At 39.3% G+C, this 22,906-nt stretch overlaps 4 protein-coding genes across 7 annotated transcripts; 3 read left to right on the forward strand and 1 right to left on the reverse strand.

Moving 5' to 3' along the window:
• Nucleotides 1–587: 587 nt before the first annotated feature.
• gnptg (N-acetylglucosamine-1-phosphate transferase subunit gamma) lies at nt 588–3,854 on the reverse strand. The gene is made up of 10 exons (XM_056739058.1): nt 3,492–3,854; nt 3,306–3,360; nt 3,088–3,210; nt 2,883–2,966; nt 2,694–2,787; nt 2,428–2,542; nt 2,250–2,332; nt 1,441–1,563; nt 1,278–1,359; nt 588–840 (listed from the first exon to the last, which is right to left on the reverse strand). Exons 1-10 carry the CDS (start codon nt 3,541–3,543, stop codon nt 749–751), a joined length of 903 nt encoding a protein of 300 aa, XP_056595036.1. The 5' UTR covers nt 3,544–3,854; the 3' UTR covers nt 588–748.
• A 52-nt stretch (nt 3,855–3,906) lies between these two features.
• Nucleotides 3,907–6,310, forward strand: tsr3 (TSR3 ribosome maturation factor). 2 transcript variants are annotated; one of them, XM_056739059.1, is made up of 6 exons: nt 3,907–4,427; nt 4,493–4,718; nt 4,860–5,053; nt 5,354–5,521; nt 5,618–5,672; nt 5,851–6,310. In XM_056739059.1, the coding sequence occupies exons 1-6, from the start codon at nt 4,307–4,309 to the stop codon at nt 5,972–5,974; spliced, it is 888 nt and encodes a 295-aa protein (XP_056595037.1). In that variant the 5' UTR covers nt 3,907–4,306; the 3' UTR covers nt 5,975–6,310. The 2 variants fall into 2 exon arrangements, with proteins under 2 accessions (XP_056595037.1, XP_056595038.1); XM_056739060.1 differs by having other exon boundaries at nt 3,910–4,427; nt 4,511–4,718.
• An 823-nt stretch (nt 6,311–7,133) lies between these two features.
• Nucleotides 7,134–14,507, forward strand: pdpk1b (3-phosphoinositide dependent protein kinase 1b). Of its 2 annotated transcripts, none has more exons than XM_056738802.1 (14): nt 7,134–7,274; nt 8,806–9,088; nt 9,555–9,597; nt 9,711–9,848; nt 10,128–10,272; nt 10,408–10,505; nt 10,615–10,690; nt 10,925–10,993; nt 11,077–11,173; nt 11,266–11,439; nt 11,514–11,743; nt 11,826–11,883; nt 12,819–12,971; nt 13,079–14,507. In XM_056738802.1, exons 2-14 carry the CDS (start codon nt 8,942–8,944, stop codon nt 13,190–13,192), a joined length of 1,542 nt encoding a protein of 513 aa, XP_056594780.1. In that variant the 5' UTR covers nt 7,134–7,274; nt 8,806–8,941; the 3' UTR covers nt 13,193–14,507. The 2 variants fall into 2 exon arrangements, with proteins under 2 accessions (XP_056594780.1, XP_056594779.1); XM_056738801.1 differs by having other exon boundaries at nt 7,141–7,274; nt 8,894–9,088.
• Nucleotides 14,508–16,521: 2,014 nt separating this feature from the next.
• kctd5b (potassium channel tetramerization domain containing 5b) lies at nt 16,522–22,702 on the forward strand. Of its 2 annotated transcripts, XM_056738424.1 has the most exons (7): nt 16,522–16,917; nt 20,095–20,203; nt 20,287–20,378; nt 20,447–20,542; nt 20,665–20,775; nt 21,516–21,641; nt 21,769–22,702. In XM_056738424.1, the coding sequence occupies exons 1-7, from the start codon at nt 16,720–16,722 to the stop codon at nt 21,796–21,798; spliced, it is 762 nt and encodes a 253-aa protein (XP_056594402.1). In that variant the 5' UTR covers nt 16,522–16,719; the 3' UTR covers nt 21,799–22,702. The 2 variants fall into 2 exon arrangements, with proteins under 2 accessions (XP_056594402.1, XP_056594403.1); XM_056738425.1 differs by lacking the exon at nt 20,665–20,775.
• The last annotated feature ends 204 nt before the right edge of the window (nt 22,703–22,906 follow it).

A 22,906-nucleotide genomic window follows, 5' to 3' on the forward strand; every position in this document is an offset into this window, starting at 1 on the left:
AGAGCACATTGTGAGTTATTATGACTTATTGACTGCTGCCTACATGCTTTACTGGATGATCTAATCTAATCTGACTGCTCGGTCTGGGCAGAACAGGGATATTTGGTTTGCTTATTCATAGCTGAATAAAAAAGGGGAATAAAATGTTTAAGATGCTACCATCTGCTGGTTCGCCAAGATTTTTTCAAATCATGTCTGCTGGATGTTACTGGATCTGTATTCAGACACTCCATTTATGACTGATGTAATCAAATATATTTCCTAGTTCTGCTTGTGCATCAAACGCTTTGATGTTTATGAATGTAACCAACATAGTTGTAGGAACTTTTTTAAAACAGCACTGGTTTCTGAAAACACATGTTTCTGTTCAAATATGGTCTAGGTTTGGTAATTGTGGTAACAAAATGTTTCCAAGCACCTTAATGTAGCACAAATCTCTAAGGATGTATATTTAATTCTTGGAGACGCCCTTGACTGGATCTAAGGTGACACTGAGCCGTTTTTCCAGGACCAGCACAGAAACTTATGTCTCATTTAACTGCCATAGGAGACACGTTTCCAAAAATATAGACTTCACAATAAATGAATGTAAATTGTCTAGTTTTAAAACCTTTATTTTCCACAAAACAATATGACTGAATCAACCTAAAAACAAAAGAAATCTCATCATCTCACAGTATTTGTTTCTTTAGTCTGATGTGATCTCTGGGAATTTGGTTTCCAGGAATGCTGCATGACATTCTGGATCTCAGAGCAGGTCGGCGATGAAGCCGGTGTCACCGCGGAGGTGCTGGTCCTGGACCAGTAAGAGGGCCGGATTACCCTGGTCCTGTGCACCTTCTGAAAGAGAAGTACAGTTTACAACAATCCTTTGACTGTTGTGAGTGTCACACAATGTTTACACCGATGGCAAACTCTGTTCTTTTAGATTTGTTTTTAAAAATCCCCTTTTTTGTTCTACATTTATTCCAAAGAAAAATAGAAAACATGTAAAAAAATCCTAACCCATACCACTAAGACCTGACTTTCATTAGATGATTATCATTATTATGGGCTTTTGATTTAATACAGTTTTTGTGTTGCATCTTGGCTGTTCTGCATTTGGGTTCTTCTGCCTCTACCCTGACAAGTACATTGTGACACCCCTTATACTATTAATTCAAAATAAAGGTCCATACCATGATATGAGAGATTGGTGATCATGTTCACCCACTAAATCCACAAGAACATGTGTCCGTGTCATTCCTAAACATTGGAATACTGTGAGTGTGTCTCACCTGCTGTTGTCTCATAGGAGATGTTATGCTGTGTGAGGAGGGATCGTAGTCGTTCAATCTCAGCCTGCTGCTTTTCAAAGTCCTGTTTAAATAACCAGCGCACAAACACAACATTTATTTGCTGCCAGCTGATCACAGACTCCAGTGCAGGTGTATTTCTGACCTGTGTGCACTGCTCCAGGTTCAGGTGAGTGAGAGATGTGGTGCTCTCCTCTTGTTTGTGCTGCTGAGCTCTTCTCAGGAGACCCGCCTCCTCAAACACGTCCCTCAGCTGCTTATTATATCCCTAAACACACACAAACACACATGCAGGGGTTTCTTCTCTTTAGGATTTTTTTATGCGGCCGCCAAAGCTGTATGTGATCATTGAATGTGATTTATGAGCCATGTAGATGACTGCTGCGCTTGTTATGAAGGAACGGAGAGCCTATGTGCTCTCTCTGTGTTTGTCTTCATTCTGTGTTGCGCACACCAATCGCCATATGTGACCCTGGATCACAAAACCAGTCTTAAGTAGCACGGGAACATTTTTAGTTAAAGTCAAAAATACATTGTATGGGTCAAAATTATAGATTTTTCTTTTTTGCCAAAAATCATTATGATATCAAGTAAAGATCATGTTCCATGAAGATACTTCGTAAATTTCCTACCTTAAATATATCAAAACATTATTTTTGTGAGTGGATGACCAGTAACAGTGCCTGTTATTAACAACTTCAAAGGCAATTTTCTCAATATTTTGATTCTTCTGCACCCTCAGATTCCATAGATTTAAAAAGTTATATTTCCTCCAGATATCATTATATCCTAACAACCCATACAGCAATAGAAAGCTTAATTATTCAGCTTTCAAAAGATGTAAAAATATTGATTTCGAAAAATTTACCCATAAGACTGGTTTTATTGTCCAGGGTCACATATGATGTGAAGTAGACGGCATCCTATGCTTAGTGTGCGTGCGTGTGTTGTCACCTGCTCTGTAACAAGTTCTTCATATCGTGCTTGCTCAATGTCGTCCCACTCCTTCTGTAGCTTCTCACTCAAAACTGGATAAACTAAACACACACAACAAGACTTATTACTATCATGCAATCAATCTTTTTTTATAATTTTATAATACAACATATACAACAGGTGTTATATAACCCACCCAAAAGAGAGTGAGAGTGACACACTAGCGGAGTTTGAAAGGTAAGCGAGTAAACACACGTCTGCGGTTCAGACACGCTCGCCAGTTTATTGCTGCTGCCACAGACCAACAGCACCTAAAATAAAAAAAGACATTATATCAAAACATGAATTTATTGTGAACAGTAAAAGGCTTAAATACGATGTTTTTAGAACGTATATAAACGACTCATATACTTGACTACAATCTAAAGTAATATAGGGCCTGTACATGATCATTTACTCTACCTTGGTCTGTCTGTTTTTATTGCCGCATGAATCTCCTTCTCGCATCCACATGCCGGTGAATGTGTTATTCTGAATCTCCCATTCATGCCAAATGCTACACAAACACACACACACAAAAGAGACAAGCTATATAAAATATAAAAAAGCATGTTTACGTGGTTTTAGGAACTTTTAACAAGGTATAATTACCCCAGTATACCACTGTAGGCGTTCCATCTAAAACTCTGCTCATGCTGGGTTATATTATGAAATGGACAGAACACATATTTATATCTGAAAATAGAAACATAAATCATTTGAAATCATGTTCACTGCCTGCTTGACATTCTGTTGATGTTTTTAGGGAACTTAAGACTTAGTTCTTTGGATGTGTAGACTCTTATGTGCTACTCACATGGCTTCAATGTAGTTGTAGCATCTTCCTGCCAGTCTGTGCAGATGTTGCGGTCCAGATACAGGAGATGGGCTGACTTTTGCTTGAAGTCGACTACTCTGAGCCACAAACTGATTATTTAAGCTGAAAAAGCAGCAGGAACACAACAGAAGCGTGATGTTACGACTCTCCTTCTTATCATCCCTGGTTTCTAAACATAAGTTTGTTGGGAGACTCACCCAAAGGTGTTTGGCTCCTCCACTATCTTCATCTTTCCTCCTGATGTGACAACCACTGAAATAAAAAGGATTAACAAAGTAAGTATTGACTTAACTTTAATAATATGAAGTAAGCACAGGTTAAATATGTGTATAAGAATAAATGATCCCCAATGCAATAAAAGAAGACACATCTAGTGAACTTACCCATCGCTGCCGTCAAACTTATCAGGCACCATTTCATATAAAAACACTCCATAAGCCTTTAAATCAAAGAGTTTTAAAACTGCAAACTACATTTCTCTGTATCTGTTCGTCTGTTGTTGATCATGTGACACTACAGACCACATCGATGGTAGATAAAGATTTGATGGTTCACGAACGGCTTGATGAGGCCAGTCATCCAGCAAAAAACAAAATAATTAAATAGTATTTATTTTTTATAAATATACTTATTTTTAGTCTATCTTATTATCCATGTTTGATGATTAAACAAAATACAAGGGTAAACGAGCATAAATGTTCGTGCATTCTCAAAACGCGGCGATTGCAGTAAACAAAAAATATTACGGTCTGTTTCCGGTGTTTACAGTGCCAAAGTAAAAGTCCTATTCCCATTTAATCTATCATAGTTGAGTGTTTGTTAACCGTACATTGTTCATAAAGTTGAGTTAAAAGTAACTGTTATAGTAATAAAAATCAATCATTAAAAGATTTATATTTCACTATTATGCATTTATATGAAAGATGTAACTTCTGCGTGTATTAGTCGTCAGCCATGTTTCATCACGTCACTGTATTTTGGATTCACAGCGTGGGTTACAGAATCTAACTCGCTTTTGATCTTCAAAGCTCATAAATCTTGGACATTTTGCCGTGATCCGTGAAGTAAACAACACTTGTGTCTTGTAATAGTCGTTGTTTGTTGGAAGTGGTTTGAATGCAGGTCGTTCGTTGAAAGCATACACATATAGGTGTCCAGATATTTCTTACGAAGAGCGAGAATAGGTTAAATTTCAAACATGGGGAGGAAAAAACAAGGTAAAAGTGAGCGAGCGGTTCACAAAGGCAAAGACACGCGACACAGGATGAAGGGGAAATCTTTAGAAACGTTTACAGAGGAGATGCACGAGGTTCTGAGAGGTTTGTTGTGTGCAACTTTAGTTTGTGTGTGCGTACTGTACTCCACTTCACTCTAATGGATTCAGTTTGTTATGTATTTCCAGCCAGTGAGGATGCAGAAGCAGAGGCAGCAGGGAGTGTGAAGTTACCCTGTCCATTAGCTATGTGGGACCTGGGTCACTGTGACCCGAAACGCTGTACGGGTCGGAAGCTGGTCAGGAAGGGTTTAGTGCGCTGTCTACGACTCAACCAGAGATTCAGTGGTCTAATACTGAGCCCTATGGGCACCAAATACGTGACACCTGCAGACAGGTGAGTCAGACTTTATCCACTCCAATGATCCAAAATCATAGCCCAGACAGGATGCCTCAAGGTTGAGGTCTAAAAGCATTAATATTAGTCAGGCAGTCTTTTTGCACCCACACCTCATGTCATATTCTATAACGTTTTCAGGGAGATTGTGGCTCAGGGTGGACTAGCCGTCATTGACTGTTCCTGGGCACGACTTGAAGACACGCCCTTCAGCAAAATGATTGGCTCGCATCCAAGGCTTTTACCTTTCTTGGTAGCAGCAAATCCTGTGAACTATGGCAAACCCTGCAAGCTGTCCTGTGTGGAGGCATATGCTGCAACATTCTGCATTGTGGGTGAGGAGCTCTCGGCCTCTGTACCGCTCTGTTTTGGTTTAAGGGTGTTGTTTGTATTATAAAATATAAAATGGGTTAATTCAAGGACAATTTAGAACAGGGTCACTGATCTTATACATGTTGCTTACCTGAAATAACTACATACATAGACGATATTGACTCAAATGTAATGTGAATTTATTTCTTCATCCATTGTCTAAATTTGGGAATGGACATAAGGGGAAGGTTACTTCTGTGTTGCCTAACCAGTGCATGCTGTTTTGGACCCAGTTTATGTGTGTTTATGTGATCACCCATCAGGATTTCGTGACCTTGCTGTGCTTCTGCTGAGGAAGTTTAAGTGGGGTTTGGGATTTTTGGAGTTGAATAAGACTCTTCTGGAACGGTATGCTTCCAGCCAATCAGAAGAGGAGCTGCTGGCTGTGGAGAAAGAGTTTCTCAGCTCCACCCCACCGGAAGAGGACATCGGTATGACCCAACCAGACATCACACATGTGCTTGAAAGAAAGATTTCTTTATATTTATATCTACATTTTAAAAACCTTTGTATGTGTGTTTTTTTAGATCCTTTTGATGTGGACTCAGGCAGAGACTTTGTTAACCCCAACAGACCAGCGCAGTAAGAATATTGTTTACATTTTGTGAAATCCCTTTAATTATATTTCAATCTTTTTTAAATAGTTATGTACGGCTAAAGACCTGAGAGGCTGATGTCTTTTTAATTTCAAGTAACTTCTGCGTGCGTGCGTGCGTGCGTGTGTGTGTGTGTGTGTGTGTGCGTGCGTGTGTACACTCAGGGCTGAGGATGATGACAGTGAAGAGACATCAGAGGAGGAGGATGATGATGAAGAGGAGGATGAGCAGAAAAGCAAAGAGGCAGATGATGATGATGATGATGATAAAAGTGATCAGGAGTCTTGAATTTATAATCTTGCAATGAAAGATTCAAGAAAGTGTGATAAGTAATCTAATTCACTCTGACACTGACCTCCGGCTGCAAAAGACAAACGTCTGTTTCATGATTTTTTATGATGTTTGCATACTTAAAAATATGGAAGATATATGATACCAGTAAGTAAAAGCAAAAGGAATTTGATGCTGTGGTCATCGTTTCAGTAGAAACTTTCTGAAAATGTGTCAAACGTGTTACTTGTATTAAGAAAGATCTTCTCAAACTTAAATTACATTTTGTTGTAGCAAAAAATGTAAATATTGACTTATTTCCACACATAATGTCAAAATAAATATTTAAATGTTTTTTTTTAATTGTTTGAGTTTGCAAGGTTTGGTTTGGCCAAAACCCTCCACTTAAAAGTGTGAAAATGATAATAATATAGCTTGTTCTGAGAGTTTTCAACAAAAAACGAAATGTCCAAAATTTACCATCGTATATTGATCTTGTACTGCGATTCTTTGATCGTAACGGGATCTTTGATCTAAACCTTCTGAAAGGTTATAACAGAACTTTACTGAACAGTCAATTATTAAGTGAAGATATCAGAGGATAATATTATAAAATTTGATATGCAACAATAGTTAAAATGTAAATTCTTATATACATATTAGAGCTTGCTTGATAGAGCATTGCATTAACGACACAAGATTTTGGGTTTGAACCCTGAGCTGTCTTTAATGTTTCATACTGTCTTTTAATGTAAAACATTTCTTTAATCCTCTTTAACTCCTAGTGGATAAAAGTGTTTGCAAAATGCATAGAAATATAAAACAAACAGTTCCACAGTAGCATGCCAAAATAACATGGTATTACAATGATGTCCTTGTTAAAGTTGATTGTAATACATGGATCCCACCCTTTTTAAACAATGAACTAAATTGAACTGAATAAGTAACGTGGGCCCATCCACTCTCGTGTTGCTTATCATAGTAGTTACTTCTTGAAAAATATCATGTTACAGTGATTAAAGCCGTCAGTAAAGGGAATGTATTTATTTTTCACAACAATACAAACAAAGTGGCAAAAACACATTTATTGACACTTGTAGCACATCGATCCCAAGTGGATTTTGGGGGTATTTGCCGTTGGGGGGCGCGCGCATCTATTTTTCCCCTCTTGACTGCAGTAATGTTGTTGTGGCGTGACGTCATATAGCCGTGAAATGAAGGCGCAGAGAGGGCGGCCATGACTCTAGTCTCCACAATTATTTAATCCCAAATAAATTACCCACGGAAAACTTCCATGGCAAGAGCCACGAGTCAGATTGTGAGTACCGCCGATGTCTGATGAGCGTGGGCTCGAAGCCGCCACGCGCCGCGTCGTACGCGCCGATCGTAAACGCGTTTTGGTGGCAGCGGCGCGGGACGCTCGAGCCGCGACCCGCTATTAGCTTTAGCCTCTAGCTTAGCGTTTAGCACAATAGCATGCTAGTCCCCAAAACAAGCGCAAGTCTTTAAACCAGGAAGTGTCAACTTTAGTTTTTTATTGTGTTTTGTGCAGGAATTTCTGAATGAATGATTAGGCTCGATGTTTATATTTTTACAGGCATATTGTGAATAAATATCGATAATATCGGCCTTATGAAACGCGGGCTAGTTCTGTTAACAAATGAAGTTGCTTGTTTTCTCACCCGTTAGCCTGACCGCTAACTCACGACACAGGGTTTTGATACAGCTCGTGTAAACCTTGCCTTGAATCGGCGTCAGATATTTTTGTTTCGTCTTATTATTTAATGATGTGAAGGCAACATTTGCCTGATTTTCTTAAGTAACGTTAACTATAATACGGCTTTGACTTGGAGTCGGTTAGCGCTACTATCACAAGTCGCCTCAGGTTGTTTTGTCCTCGTTTGCATGTAAGCTTGTATTTTTTTATATTTAGTTGCATATAAAACTTACTGCTTGTAAATACATCAATATGTCTAAAGACCGGGCCTGAACTTATCTGTATTATCCTTGATTTATTTTTGTCTGTTACTTCTAAAATCAATCGACTCGAGGTCGAGGCCTATAATAGGGGCTTAGAGGTTTACTACTTGGCTACATTTGACAGCCTGTGTTTATCAAAATATCGGCATGAACATATGATATAGCCCATCACAGGATTAAAACTAAACCCTGATAAAGGTGATTTGTTGATCAATTTATAAGATCCATTTTGAGACGAAGCCTCACCATAGTGTGTGTGACGTTAGTGTGTTAAGTCTTATCAAGATGTAAACTGGATTCGGTCCAGCAAAGGTTGTTTGGGGTCTTGTTGGTTGCTTTTGTTTCATTAGTTAAGTTTGTTTTAAACAGAAATTTGTTTATAGAGGCATGTGGATTATTGTTGGAGGTTTGTGAGAGATGTTGTGGACATGGCTCGTGTAGTTTTATAGTGCTCATCACATGTGGGAATGCTGATTACGAATGAGTTACAGTAAACCTGTGATTATATTATGCTGTGTGGGTGTTTGTGACCGGACAGACATGTTTGGTGGTATCGTTTCTTTTTGAAAGAATTAGGCAATTGTGAACATTGTAATTTAGGTAGTGTCTGAAATGTGAGTAACTTCAAAGTAATTAAGCTGTTTTTGGAGTAGTAGTATGTGGATTGCTGTTTTCTTCATAATAAAGCAGACTGACACTCAGGCATTGTGTAAACAGATGTGTCCTGGGGCCATTATTGTTCATTATCAATATCTAGAGCATAATACTTAAACCATCTACTTGGCCTTTTTTCATGCTTGGGTTAGGCTGTTTGATTTCAGCAATGAGTGATGTCATCACACTTACCAACTGCTGCTCTGATTTTACAGCGGTGACATCATGCAAACAGGCATGACATCAGACATGTTTCAAGGCTGAGGATTTAGATCGCCTCCCTCTGTTTCTGTCTCTCGTCAGTATGATGTTGCATCCCTCCACTCCTCTGTTCTCATCTCCTGTCCATCCATGGTAAGAGGCCAGCAGGACACGCCCCATCTTCGCGGCAACAGCATGGAGGGACAGGTCGCACCTCCCCAGCCGACCCAACCTCGCAAGAAGAGACCCGAAGATTTCCGATTTGGCAAAATATTGGGAGAGGGCTCCTTCTCTACCGTACGACACGCACACTAACAGATGTTTTATGTACTTGACGAAAGACTTTAGTTTCACTCTCTAATCCACAACTTGATGATGTCTTGATGATAAATGCTTAAATCACCAGATGTAGATGGTTGTCAAAAAAACGACTTTCCTAACATTATAAGTAGTCCTCACACAAAACTTAAATAATGCACAATCATGTCACCTTGTAAAAGTGCAAAATAAAGTGTTCGGTATAGGTTTCAAAGACCATTTTATTTTGCACTCGGTGAATCAGGAAGATTGTTAATATCTCCGCCTGTAATCCTTTTCTGGAGACAATGCACATGAATTTCAAGAAGTGAGCTCCTTGCTCTAGAGTAGAATTGATTGACCCCTTGAAATTGTGTTAAATGTGGTTGGAATTCACATCCTCTTTTCTACCTTGTAAAAAGACAAATTGATGCATTAATCTTGAGACCATCTTTGTTGCTAACAGGTAGTCTTAGCAAAAGAACACTCTACGGGGAAGGAATATGCAAGTAAGTCATCGCATATGATCAGTCTGTGGTTTACCATCATTAGTTTGAAATATTTAAATGACGTTTTGGAAGCCTATAGTTAGGATTTAATGTGTTCAAATATATTTTGACAGTTAAGATCCTGGAGAAGCGTCACATAATGAAGGAGAACAAAGCGCAGTACGTCAAGCGAGAGAGAGACATCATGTCACACCTGGATCATCCGTTCTTTGTTAAGCTGTACTTCACTTTTCAGGACGAGGAGAAGCTGTGTATCCTTAACTTACACGCGGGTTAAGCCTGACTGCTATGAAAGTGTTAATGGCTGATGTCAGCAGGGTGGCCAAAATAAAACCTGCTCATGTGATGTATGTGAAGAAATTGAATTTAGTCTACTTAAAAGGTGAAATTCAGTAGTACATTTTTTTAAAAAGTGCTGCTGATGAAGTTGTCACGAGAGATATTATTCAACTGACACAAGGTCACATCTGCAGTTATTGATCAAATCATCTAATGTCGACAATCTGTTATTTTCCTGAACGTGCTGTCAGATTTTGGTCTGAGCTATGCTAAAAATGGTGAACTTCTAAAATACATTCGAAAAATAGGCTCATTTGATGAGACTTGCACACGTTTCTACTCAGCAGAGATAGTTTGTGCTCTGGGGTACCTGCATCAAAAAGGCATTATCCACAGGTCAGTTACTAGTCTTTAATTATGACTATCAAAGATGTAATAGTTTAACATTTCAAAATGAAATTCCTGTTTTTTTTGTTGTTGTATGAAATGCTTTCTGACATGATGTGATTTATGATTGTGCTTTTGATACAGAGATCTAAAGCCAGAAAACATTCTGCTCAGTGAGGAGATGCACATTCAAATAACAGACTTTGGCACGGCCAAACAACTGTCGTCTGACAGCAAACAAGGTAAAACACCAAACAGACAATCTCAGAACGTAAATCCAACATGCAGTGTTTCCTGACATTATAGTGGCTTTATTAAAGGATTGTCTGATTGAAATGTTTCTGCCCGCAGCAAGAGCAAACTCATTTGTTGGTACGGCTCAGTACGTCTCGCCAGAATTACTGACTGAGAAATCTGCCTGCAAGAGGTAAACACAACTAATGAATATTTCATGTTGTGCTCTTGTAATGCTCTCGTTGGTAATCAAATGGGCCTAGTGTGTGTTTCTTAAATGCGTTTCAAACATTTTTTTCTATAAACAACATGAATGCAGTGTTAATAACAGGGAGAGGACTCGAAACAAAGGTTGAGCTAAGGGTTCATGGCACTGCGATGATTGTTAGGAGTTCTGTTTTCTGATGGTGTTGTGTTTTCTATGCAGTTCAGATCTTTGGGCATTAGGGTGCATCATCTACCAGCTAGTTGCTGGTCTCCCGCCGTTTAGAGCCGGGTAAGTTCACTTTCTGAATTCACCCTGTTTAGCGTGTATGAGAGCTCTGTTAAATAAGTGATGTGCCTTTTGACGCATTCCAGGAATGAGTATCTAATATTCCAGAAGATTATAAAGCTGGAGTATGAGTTTCCGGATAAGTTCTTCCCCAAAGCAAAGGACCTGGTGGAGCAACTTTTGGTCAGTCTTATGAATCATCAATGTTTGTTTTGTTGTGTGTAATTGTGGACCATCAACTGCATAAACCATTGCTGTTCATATTATTTTCACAGTCGTTGGATCCATGCAAGCGGATTGGTTGCGAGGAGATGGGTGGATACGGGCCACTGAAGTCCCACCCTTTCTTTGAGACCGTCGGCTGGGATGATGTTCATTTGCAGACTCCACCCAAATTAACGGCATATCTGCCGGCAATGTCCGAGGATGACGAGGACTGCTATGGAAATGTGAGTTAACCCTAACTGTTGTCAGATTCCTTGAACAAAACTCAGTTGTAACCTCTTTCTCCATTCTTTCGTAGTATGATGATCTCCTGAGCCAGTTCAGTTGTATGCAGGTGGCACAGCCTGGCCCCGCCCCCTTGGATCCCTTAACAGGAGAGTCAAGGAATCCTACATATAACCCCTCCCCTAATGTGGATCAGTTTATACATATTCACGAGCTGGACAGTAATAGCATGGAGCTTGACCTGCAGTACAGCGAGGAGGAGAAGCGCATCCTGCTGGACAAGCAGAGCGCTGCCAACCCATGGTAAACATAGATACTCCTTTAATTTGGCACCAGTTTCTTTTTGCACATACCTTCTTTAAATCTCTCTTTTGATTTCTATCAGGCACCAGTTTGTGGAGAATAACCTCATTCTGAAAATGGGTCCGGTGGACAAACGCAAAGTAAGTCACAGTTAGCGACCGTGTGCACAAACTAGAAATAGTTTTTGTACAATTATTTTAAAAATGAATGACTGACTTCAGGAATCACAATAAATATGTCTAAAGTCATGGGTTCAGTACCAGTGGAGTGCACGTACACACAATGTGTAGTGTAATACAATGTAAATCACTTTGGATAAAAGCTTTATGCTTAATGTAAATGCAGTGGCCTTAGCACTCCTGACAGAGCTGTCTTCTTTAAGTGTGCCCAGCACCATTTTCCTTACTTGGGTTGTATTCAAACGGTTTAATACATTGTATTTATAGACTTCAACACTAGGAAATGTTTTTTATTAAATTTTTATTAGAGCAAGTCTTTTACCACTGTAAAGTGGCTTTTACTTGTGCTACTTGACTGTTGTGCTTTTATTTTTATCATTTACTTTAAACCCGTTTTCTCCAAAATCCGTTCCTGAAAATCATAGCGCTCAGCTGACTTCAGATAGCTATACGTTTTGTTACATACAAGGTTTGAGCGAAACAGCTTCGTAAAGGGCTTGATCCCAGCTCTCGTATGGTTTCAAAACCTGTAATATGTATATTTTCACCATGTGTTGGGTTTTCTCAGATCGCATCACGAATGAAATTGTAATCTTAATATCCCCTGATGGAAAATGATAAAGTCAAGTCCTGCCCTTCAGCCATAGCTGTCACTTTATTCACCAAATTAAGAATAATACAAATGTAATGAGATAAAGCTGTATGATTTGAGTGGACACCCCTATAATATAATGTCACTATGCAGCAAAAATCCCACAATGCTTTAGCAGATATTTTGCATTATAACAATTCATAATTTCATATATAATGAAGTTAAACACATGGTGTATTGACCAATCAGCATCCAGGAATTTGTATTATAAGGGTTCTTTAGTAACAGAGTTGTGTGTGTGTAGGGTCTGTTTGCACGGAGGAGGCAGTTGCTATTGACGGAGGGGCCTCACCTCTACTACGTGGACCCGGTCAATAAAGTTCTGAAAGGGGAGATCCCGTGGTCACCTGAGCTACGACCTGAAGCAAAGAACTTTAAAACCTTTTTCGTTCACACGGTAATGGCTGTACTTCTCACTCACACTTTAAAATCCTCTTAGCCTTCACACGGCAATGATCATTTTGATTTTAAGATGGAAGATAAAACACTGTTTTGTTTCTGTAGCCAAACCGGACGTACTATCTAATGGACCCAAGTGGTAACGCTGATAAATGGTGCAAGAAAATCCAAGAGGTTTGGAGGAAGATCTACCACAAACACCAGAACCCCAGCCTATAGGACTACATCTCTCCCCCCACAACCAAACCAATCACAGAGCAGGGACGCGCCCCTGTAGAGACGCCTCTCCAGCTATATATTGTCTTTCTGTCTCTTCATATATCAGTCCCTTCTCTTCCTGGCACTTTCGGATTCAGTTGTCGTACGCACCGAGGGTGGAGTCTTTACCACCAAAAGCAGCAAGGCCATATGTCGGCAGGCAAACGCCAATCACATTGTTAACATCACAACGCCAATCTCCACCCGTCTACGGCGAAACAACTGCACACTTCTTTTTGCTTAACGCACACTCGCACAGGGCCTTTACCTAGAAATACCTAAACCCTTCTCTCCAAAGGAGTGAGTGTCGCTTTTGTTTAGAATTAAGGCGGGTCCTTCTACAGTAGCTGGTCTTGCTGATTCTGATTGGGGGATGTGAGGTCGAGGTGTCCCTTAACACGTTCCGAATAAATCTTACAGCGCGTTAGGAAACATCTATGCCACCACACCGTGACTGCCACAGCCACATGTGTGGTATAAGAGGGTAGCTGATCCCCCACCCCTGCCCTGAGCTAAAAACACGACCGAGTTTCCTCTTTAGCTGTTTTCCTTTCAAGTGCTTGCAATGTGACGGTTTGCATTACCGATTGGGGTCTCATGACGGAGGGGCAGTCTGATTGTGTGCGTGTGTTTGGCTCCTCTCATTTGGCCGTTTTCAACAGGAAGTTTGTGAGACTTGTCAGGCTGCGACTGATTGATTGATTGTTTGTGTGTGTGTGTGTGTGTTTGTGTCTTCCTGATCGGTAACAAATGACTGTGATGTACAGTTGATGTAATATTGAAAATGGGAGGAGACTTCTGAGGTGACTCTAGGATCCAGGTTTTGTATTTTTATTCTTGTATAAGGTTATTGGGCCGTTCCGTTCTGGCCTGGCTTCTCTGTGTTATTTAAATTCTAATATATGAAAGCATATTTGGATTGAAGTCATGTTCCAGGGCCTTGCTGTGTATGTATTGAATATGTAAAGCCTTTGAATGTGAAGAATTATTGTAAACTACGATATTTTACTGCTTTTGTTTTCTTACTATATCATATACATTTTCTATTTGCGCAGTGATTGGCTCATTTCTGATAATTTAATGCCTGTGTGTGCATGGCCCCGCTCGTCTGTGTGTGTGTGTGCGTGCGCGCATTCGTGCGTGTGTGTCTGTGAGCGTGGTCAGGTGGATGTGTGTGGGGCACTTGTGCATTTAGGCAATGTGTGTATTCTTGTCGGGCTTTTGCGCTCGGCAAAACCTAGAACTGAAATAAAGCATGTAGAGTTTTAGGCCAACACATATGTCTCATTTTTTCTGACTCAAATGTCACATCACATGATCAGGATATCAGAAGGTGATTGGTTAAATGGTGACAATGGTCCTGCACTCAAAATAACAAGCATGTTAAAATATTTTTTCCACAAACAAGTGAACACTCTTTGACGAGAGTCTTTAAAAGTAAATATGTGGTGTTAAAATGTTGGTACAGTTACAAAATACCAGCACTTTAATTTGTCAACATTTCATTACAAAGCTTTGACATTCACTTTGCTTTGGCGGTAAATGTATATATATTTTAGGGCAAAATATCACAGTACAATACAAATATTGTGTCTGATATCAATTTGTAATGTTTAAACTAGTGGTGGGCATATATTAATTTTTTTAATCTAGATTAATTTTGGAATTAGTCTAGATTAAAATGGCTCATTTGAATTCTGCCGAAGGCATTCAGAATATGTGTGTTACCCAAATAATGACTAAAAGTAAGTCTTTGAGAACGTAAAAGACTTAATTTCACAGTAACGTTATGTTGTGTTCAGACCAAACGCGAATGGCGCGTCAAGCGCGAGTGATTTATATGTTAAAGGCCTGTTTATACACGAGCCTGGCTCCGCTTCGCGAGCCTCCGCTGACCGCGCGCGCAACTCCCCAAGCGGACGAGACGTTTATACTTGACGCGTTCGCCGTTGAGATATTCTTTGCAACGACAGGGGGCGCACAAACGAAATGGTTCTGTTAATCCGCAGGAAGTAGAAGAAAAGTAGGAATTTTACCGGAATTACGTCAGATCATCAAGGAAATTTAGGATAAATTTAGGACTATTAAGTAAAGGGCGAGAAAGGAGATGAAATGTTCGCCCACTGCATGCCACAAAACGTGGAGATGTAGAATACATCACTCTTGTTAAGCAGGTGTATGTCCTGGACGGGGAAATGCATTTCAAAATATTGTTTGTTGATTTAATACATTTTTACATAAACAACTTTTTGTTCACTCTTTCATTTCCGTGCATAATGCAGACACATTTCTACATATTGTTGGTTAGGGACTGCTAAATGTACATTGCCATAGATTAACCTATTGGATGTCTTTATGTTATATAAAATGAGAAGATATAAGAACAGTTCAAAAGAGCAATGTTTATAAATATTGTTTTATTCTGAATACAATATAAAACAGACACACTGATGATTAAAGATGTCTGTACAGGCGTACATGTTCAGCCAAAATCTCTTCAAAGCTTTCATGTTGACTGCGGCGCCGCGCGAACTGTTCACTCGAGTCACAAAAAATGTCGTGCACGCCGCCACGTGAGCTAACGCGCACCCAGGCGAACTAGCGACTGCGTCGAGTATAACCAGCCCTTTAGTCAATGCAAAGACGCGATAGACCTACTTGTGGCGCGTTTCGCGCGAATGAAGCCCTGGTCATGAGATGATGAGACGGCGCGAATCACGCGAGTTGAAAAATCTCGTTCTCGCCCCGTACAGTGCAATTCAGCTAGATATACATCCGCGCTAAAATATCAAGGTGAAAGTCATCATAGCTTGCTTAGTATAGACCCAGCTCCCAACACAACTTTGAGAATAGATTAACGGCGACATTATTTTATCGCGCGATAAGAGTCTCACGTTAACGCCGTTAACGGCCCACCACTAGTTTAAACTGATATGTTGTTCTTACAACAAAAAAAATACGGATTGCAGCTTTAAACTAAAATGTAATTATAGATCACACAAAACTGAGGAAAAGAATGGGTCTGGTGTAATAACTTCAATCATTTACCAATAAAATAAACTCAAACAATGATCTAAAAATGTTAATTCAAACCAAATCATACTTAAACCATATTTTAGATTTTAGGCATTTCAGTAGTGTTAAAACATGAACAATAACCCAATTGTTCATAATTATTATTAATAATAGTAGTTATTCCCTATTGTGTACCTAAAGAAATCCCCAACTAGAGTGACTACTACGCTTTGTGAATCTGCTCCTCCGAATCAACAAAAGAAGTATCTGTTCACACCAACGATTCGCTCGCAAAATGAGCACACTCACAGTGGATTTACACACATGGGAGTCAACAATACAGCCCATATATTTCCATTGCCGGAGCTTAAAACAAATGTGAGGTGTTTTTCATGTAAACGCGCTCTCAGTGTGTCTTCGCGCGCTGCGTCCTCTGCGCTTTTACTTGTTCCCGTTACGCATTTGAGCGCAGGATGGCGGAGTGTCACGCCGAGATCATCAGCCACGACTGTTGGCGACCGATCCAGACTTTTAACCACAGATCCTCCAAATGGGTTCGTCTAAACGTCGGTGGCACGCATTTTCTGAGCACCCGACAGACGCTGTGCCGGGACCCCAGATCATTCCTGTTCCGACTGTGCCAAGCGGACCCCGATCTGGATTCTGATAAGGTAAAGTTGATTTGACAGATTCAGAGACAGTTTGTTGTTGTTTTGTGACCCCTGACATGTCCAGGCACGATTATTTAAAAGTAGCCTTCCTATTTTATAAAAAACGGTTTCTTCTAGAATTACTTACTCAAACACGGCTTCTTGAGTTAAACATGAATCTCATTTACGAGTGTAACATAAATAGAATCTTATTAAAGGTAACCCTATATGAACCCCAGTCCATCTTTGCTTTATTTTTGTGCTATAAAACTCATATTTTATTTATGAGACAAAGGATGTCTCTCTCTCAGTTTGGTGGAGTCTTCCTAAAATCTAGGTCACCGGTATGAAAGCTCTTGTTGTTTAAATTTAATCCAGTTAATTATCATGAGTCAAGAGTGGGTTTGCGTTGCATAGATTATTTGTGTTGTTTTATGGTAAATGTGTTTAAATGTTTCCTGTTGGCTGGACCTGAACAAACACATACTGTTACTGTCCTCCTGACCTCACCCCTCCTCTCAGCGTCAGGAACAAGGTCTCTAATGTTCTGTGTTCACTGCTGGGATCATGTCTCCATATCTAAAATTCTTTCTACTTTGGAAAGCTTGGAGTCAGATTGTGAAGCGTCCTGGGGAACCATGTCGATGACATCATAAGTATGCTGCATGCACATGTGCTCCACTTTTAGTGTATAAACTGGACACACTTCCACTCGTGTTAGGGTCTAAGTTACTTGACTGGACGTGTAAGGTCACGTTGGTGAAAAATGTGAGAAAAGAAGAACCACCCACTGGCCCAATGGTTGAGTTCAAGTGGCATGGCAAATGCTTGCGCACGTTCTGCCTTTCCAGCGCTCTGGTTTGTTACAGTTAACGTTATTTTAACATTGCGTAATTTATCTGACTCCAAAAGATAATAAGGAAAACCCTGTTGAATGATATTATTTGTATTTGATTATTATGCGTGATAATAATCATGCAATTCGTTCACTGTTTGATTATCCTGCTTTACAGTAAACCCTATTAACTATTTGACTCACTTTCCTGTAGCTCAGTGGTAAGAGCATTGCGTTAACAACGCAAGGTATACAAATACCTATGTATAAATGTATAGGATTACGCAATGTAAATTGCTTTGGATAAAAGCATCTGCTAAATGCATAAATGTAAATGTAACATGTAAATTAACTCATCCGATTCTCATGTCGCATTGAGTCTCGCGCCAGCCGTTGGTCTTGGTCATTGCCAGAGGTAAGAGACCAGTAACATTTAGGTGGCTGCCTAAACATGACAATTTATTAGTCAGGTAAATGTTTCTTGCAAATTACAATTCAAATTCAGAGAATACGAAAACAAAACATCAAATCCTCAAAGATTAGTCTAAGACGCATACCTGACAGTAGAAATAGATGCGATCGGAAAAAACACAGTGCTGTGTGTCTGAAGGCACCATGAGGTTCATCTTAGTAAGAATTCCCCTGAACATTTTGCCAGCTTCTCTTAAATAAATACCCTTCCTCCACAACAACAATTTACATTGTAGAGGACTCTGTCCTGGGTCTGATCAGGCCACAAATGGGCATTTAGACAACCTCAACAGTGAGCAGAATATCTTTAAACCCTCAAACCTATGTTATGATCTGCTCCACTGCTGTGGATATGAGACCATTGTACCAGTCGCACTGAGACATTTCAAATGATACAAAACATACATATGAAGACTCTTTGTTCATATAAGATATGGAATTTGTCAAATCCAGTTCATGGGTGAGCTTTGAATAGCTTTGAGTTCAGTAGGAGAGAGAGAGGAGAGGTGGAGAAGAGAACGGATGTGAAGGTGTGATTTGGTAATCATCATGCATTGTTGTATGCTGTCTGAGATGGAGATACAAACTCTGTGGGGAGGTTATTGTATTGGATGAAGTTCTGTGTTTCTCGGGATGTGGTGCCCTTTTGGTGCGGACACCTCGGCACCAGCCATACAGGTGAAACGAATGTGTTAAATTCACACAAACATTTAGTTTTGCAAAGAAATAATCAGAATTTAAAAATAAATAAAGACATTTATATAGAATAAAAATTGACAGAAGAGTTTCATTATAATTTTCATTAAAAGTAGGATTATTTTTGCAAATCTGTTTGGTGATACAAAACTATCACATATTTTAAAATGCTGTCACAGAAAATGTCGTTACATTCTGTGGTGCTCACGCTCCTCAAACTGTTTTACCTCCTCTCATCTCTAAATCTCAGACTTTAATCTCAAAATAACCCCAATCCAGAATAATCTGCTCTCTGGGGGCTTTAACCCTGTAAAGAGCAGAAGTCTCTAAAGTCTCTCTCTCTCCATCTCTCTCTCTCTGTGCCCCAGATTTTTTTTAAATGGTGATTTCAGCATCAATTTATTTGGGATGTTGGATGTTAAAAGAAAAAATGTTTCCTTATGTTTTGTGTGAAGGTGAGTGAGTGTGTGTGTTTATTTTTTATGAATGTGGCTTGTGTGCGATTAAAGAAGGAGATGCTGAACACACAGACACAGAACATCATTAATGTATAAACTCACTTTCCTCTAATGGCTTTTCTTTTAGTGCCAAGCCTCACACAGCCTCACACAGTAAAAATGACCCTTTTATTCACTGTGTTGTTCTTTTACCTTTCCGCCTCCATGTTTGTTTTGGAATAACTGATGTGCATTCCCATGCTATGTAAATAACTGATTTTACATTTTGGAAAATGGCTGATTATTGACGCATGTCAAAAGAGCCTGTCACTTGTTCCTGCAAAAATTGTGACATTATTTTCTAGAAATAGCACTCTCCTCAGTGCCAACAAATCAGGCCAAGGTGAACTCAAATGGAAGGGCACAAAAGTTCCCAATGCTCATTTTATCAGCATTTCTAGATGTGTTGTGTCCGTTCCATTCCAGTTTCTGTTGAATCTTAACTTGTTTTCTTTGCAGAATTTAAGGTCTAATGAAATACACAGCATCTTTTCTGCTAGTTTCACCTGTTTTAATTTTCTGCAAATAAATGTAAACAGAAACCAGATTGCAATGTGAAATTTGCTAGAAATATTGCTAGTAGTTCACGGAATGAAACAAAAAAGATAATTTAACCTAAACACACACCTATAAATAGTAAATGTTGTGTGGCTGTATGTATTTCTCTACAGTATGTGTGTCTGTGTCTTCTCTTTACAGGACGAGACTGGGGCTTACTTGATCGATAGGGACCCAGTGTATTTCGGGCCAGTGTTGAATTACCTTAGACATGGCAAACTGGTTCTCAACAAGAATCTGACAGAGGAGGGTATGAGACACATACAGGATTTGGGATTTTGTAGTGTTAAATTGTGGTAAAAAGTACCTTTGTGGTTTTTGTCTGTACTTTAGGCGCTCTTGAAGAGGCAGAGTTCTACAACATCACATCATTAATCAAAGTCATTAAAGATAAGATTAGTGAAAGAGACGCAAAGACTACACATGTAAGTAAACACACACACTTCTCAAAACATTTCCTTTGCTGTTAATAATAATTTCATTTTTGTCTTAGACTCCAGTCAAACATGTTTACAGAGTGTTGCAGTGTCAGGAGGAAGAACTGACTCAGATGGTCTCAACCATGTCGGATGGATGGAAGTTTGAACAGGTAGATCAAAACAATGTTCACGTTTGTTCTGGCCACCCCTGCTCCACAATAATCTGAATCGCTGCCGCTGACATGCGCTGTGTCAATCAGGACCCGCCTCACGCTCTGATTGGTTGTTGCAGCTTGTCAGTGTAGGTTATGGGCGGGCCCAGATGTCAGAGTTTTTCCTGATTGTGTCTGGAGAAGTGAAGGTGGAGGAGTCGAGTCAAAGTCACCCCGCCCACAGCGGAGAGGTGTGTCCAGCGATCCCCTGTCCTCTTGCTAGTCACTGCATGCGCTGCACCCCCGGTTCATCACAGTCCTCACATGTGTAACACAAGTGTTATGTGACTGTGTGCATGTCTTAATCTTGACTTAATTTTGAATGTGAAGGATTAGTGTATTAAGGAACAAGTGGGTGTCCAAACACTCCTGAGCATGTAGACACTTCTGAATTAGTGTGTTTGGGTCTGAACTGTACCCTTCAAACAATCTCCCCTATTTTAAAGGAACGGCTTTGTCATCATCAGGTTATTAAATGAATTCAATAAATGTATTGAAACAATATAATACACATCTTATGAAGTGAGTATTCAAAATCACATTATGTTGCGAAAGCTTTTAATACAACAATATAATAATATATTGTAAATAACTTTGTGTTTTGTAGAGAGAAGGTACGCCGAGGGAGCTTTATTGTTTGGCACAAAATATGGAAAACACCAAACGTCATTAAAAAAAAGGGAGCTAGTTGTTTGGCTAAAATATTAATTTGTTCTATGGCTCTCAAATAATGTAAAATAATTAAATCTTTGTGTTCACTTATATATGAAAATGTCATGTCGAGATGTGAATAAAGCATTTGGTTTGGAGACCAGGCATCATTGATGTTAAACAACATATGTTTTTGGGTGATCAACGAATGATAGATAACATTGACTTTTATCTTCAATAATGTTTGATAAATGTCTCTCTCTATTTTTGTGTTGTGTAGTTGGTCAATATTGGCTCCTCCTACAATTATGGTAATGAGGACCAAGCAGAGTTTCTGTGTGTTGTTTCCAAGGAGCTTTACAATCAATCAAACAGCGGCAACAATCAACCGAGTGAGAAAGCAAAGGTAACCAGTGTGTACTTCATCTGTAAGCTCTGTGTACTTCATGTTCTTGGCATATGTGACACACACTGTATACTAAATTCTTCAGTATCGTATTGCTGTGTATATCATGCCTCCTTTTATTCTGCAGATTCTACAGGAGCGAGGTTCTAGAATATGATCTGTGACATGTCCAGTTTTTTCTTGAGCTCTCGTGAGCTTGTTCTCTTCACTCCTCAACATTGGAAGCACACTAACACGCATGTTCACTGTAAACGGAGCCTGTGAAATACTGGAATGCTTTGTTTTCATCTTCACACTTTGAGAGCCACCTGTAGACGCTTCTGATTCTGGTCATGAGTCACAGAACTGGACGGATGTTAATCTCAGGGATATATGAAAATGCTGACTTTAAATTCCTTAAACTATCCGTCTGTTACCAACAGCATTATGCATACTATTGTATGTAACAATTCTGTATTTGTACCGATGACAATAACCAGGGCTTACTTATTTAACTTTATTCTTTGCACACACAATACAGCAATAACAATAGTGATTTGGTTATTTATTCTTTTGGTTGAATGGTTATAACTTTCGTTTTTCATTGGTTGTATGATTAAGAATCTCATGGGACTTTAGCTGTACTTAAATACAACAGACTTATAATTAAAGAACTGATCAATACTATTACGCTACTGTTAATGTGAGAACTGTTGCTTTTGCACTACTGCTGTGTTCCTATTCTTATGCATTGCAATAACTGGTAGCATTCCAGAAAGAGATATTTTGATATTCCTGGCATCTGCTAGATCTTTAAGGGGCCGTGTTCTGAAAAGTTTGAAAGTAAATGTTTGGGGGCGTGGCTAGATGTATAACTGCACTTACTAACATGTTTATATTAGACTTTTGCTCTGCCACATTTTGATCTATATTTGTTCTTCTATAATGTACACGTTTGTATTTATTTTGTGACTTCTGTCTGTTAGTCTGAATGGAGCACATCAATGTACAATCCAAGCAGATGACTGTAGCCGACACCAACCTACATGCTTGTAACATATAAATCTGTTTATATCAAATCATTTCATGTGTCTGTGTTTCCTTTTTGGGAATAGCAAATCATTGAGGATTTCTCATGCTGACAAACCAGTTTGGTCCCAGTTCATTAAATCATTACAAATGATTCCCAATCAGGTAAAAGTACAGCTCCACTTTGATACACTGATAAAGAACAAATACAGCAAGATTGTGGTGTTTTGTTGCTGTGTTTATGTCATTCAACACAC

This window comes from Triplophysa dalaica, chromosome 23, assembly GCF_015846415.1.
Source record: "Triplophysa dalaica isolate WHDGS20190420 chromosome 23, ASM1584641v1, whole genome shotgun sequence".
Classification (NCBI taxonomy): Eukaryota; Metazoa; Chordata; class Actinopteri; order Cypriniformes; family Nemacheilidae; genus Triplophysa; species Triplophysa dalaica.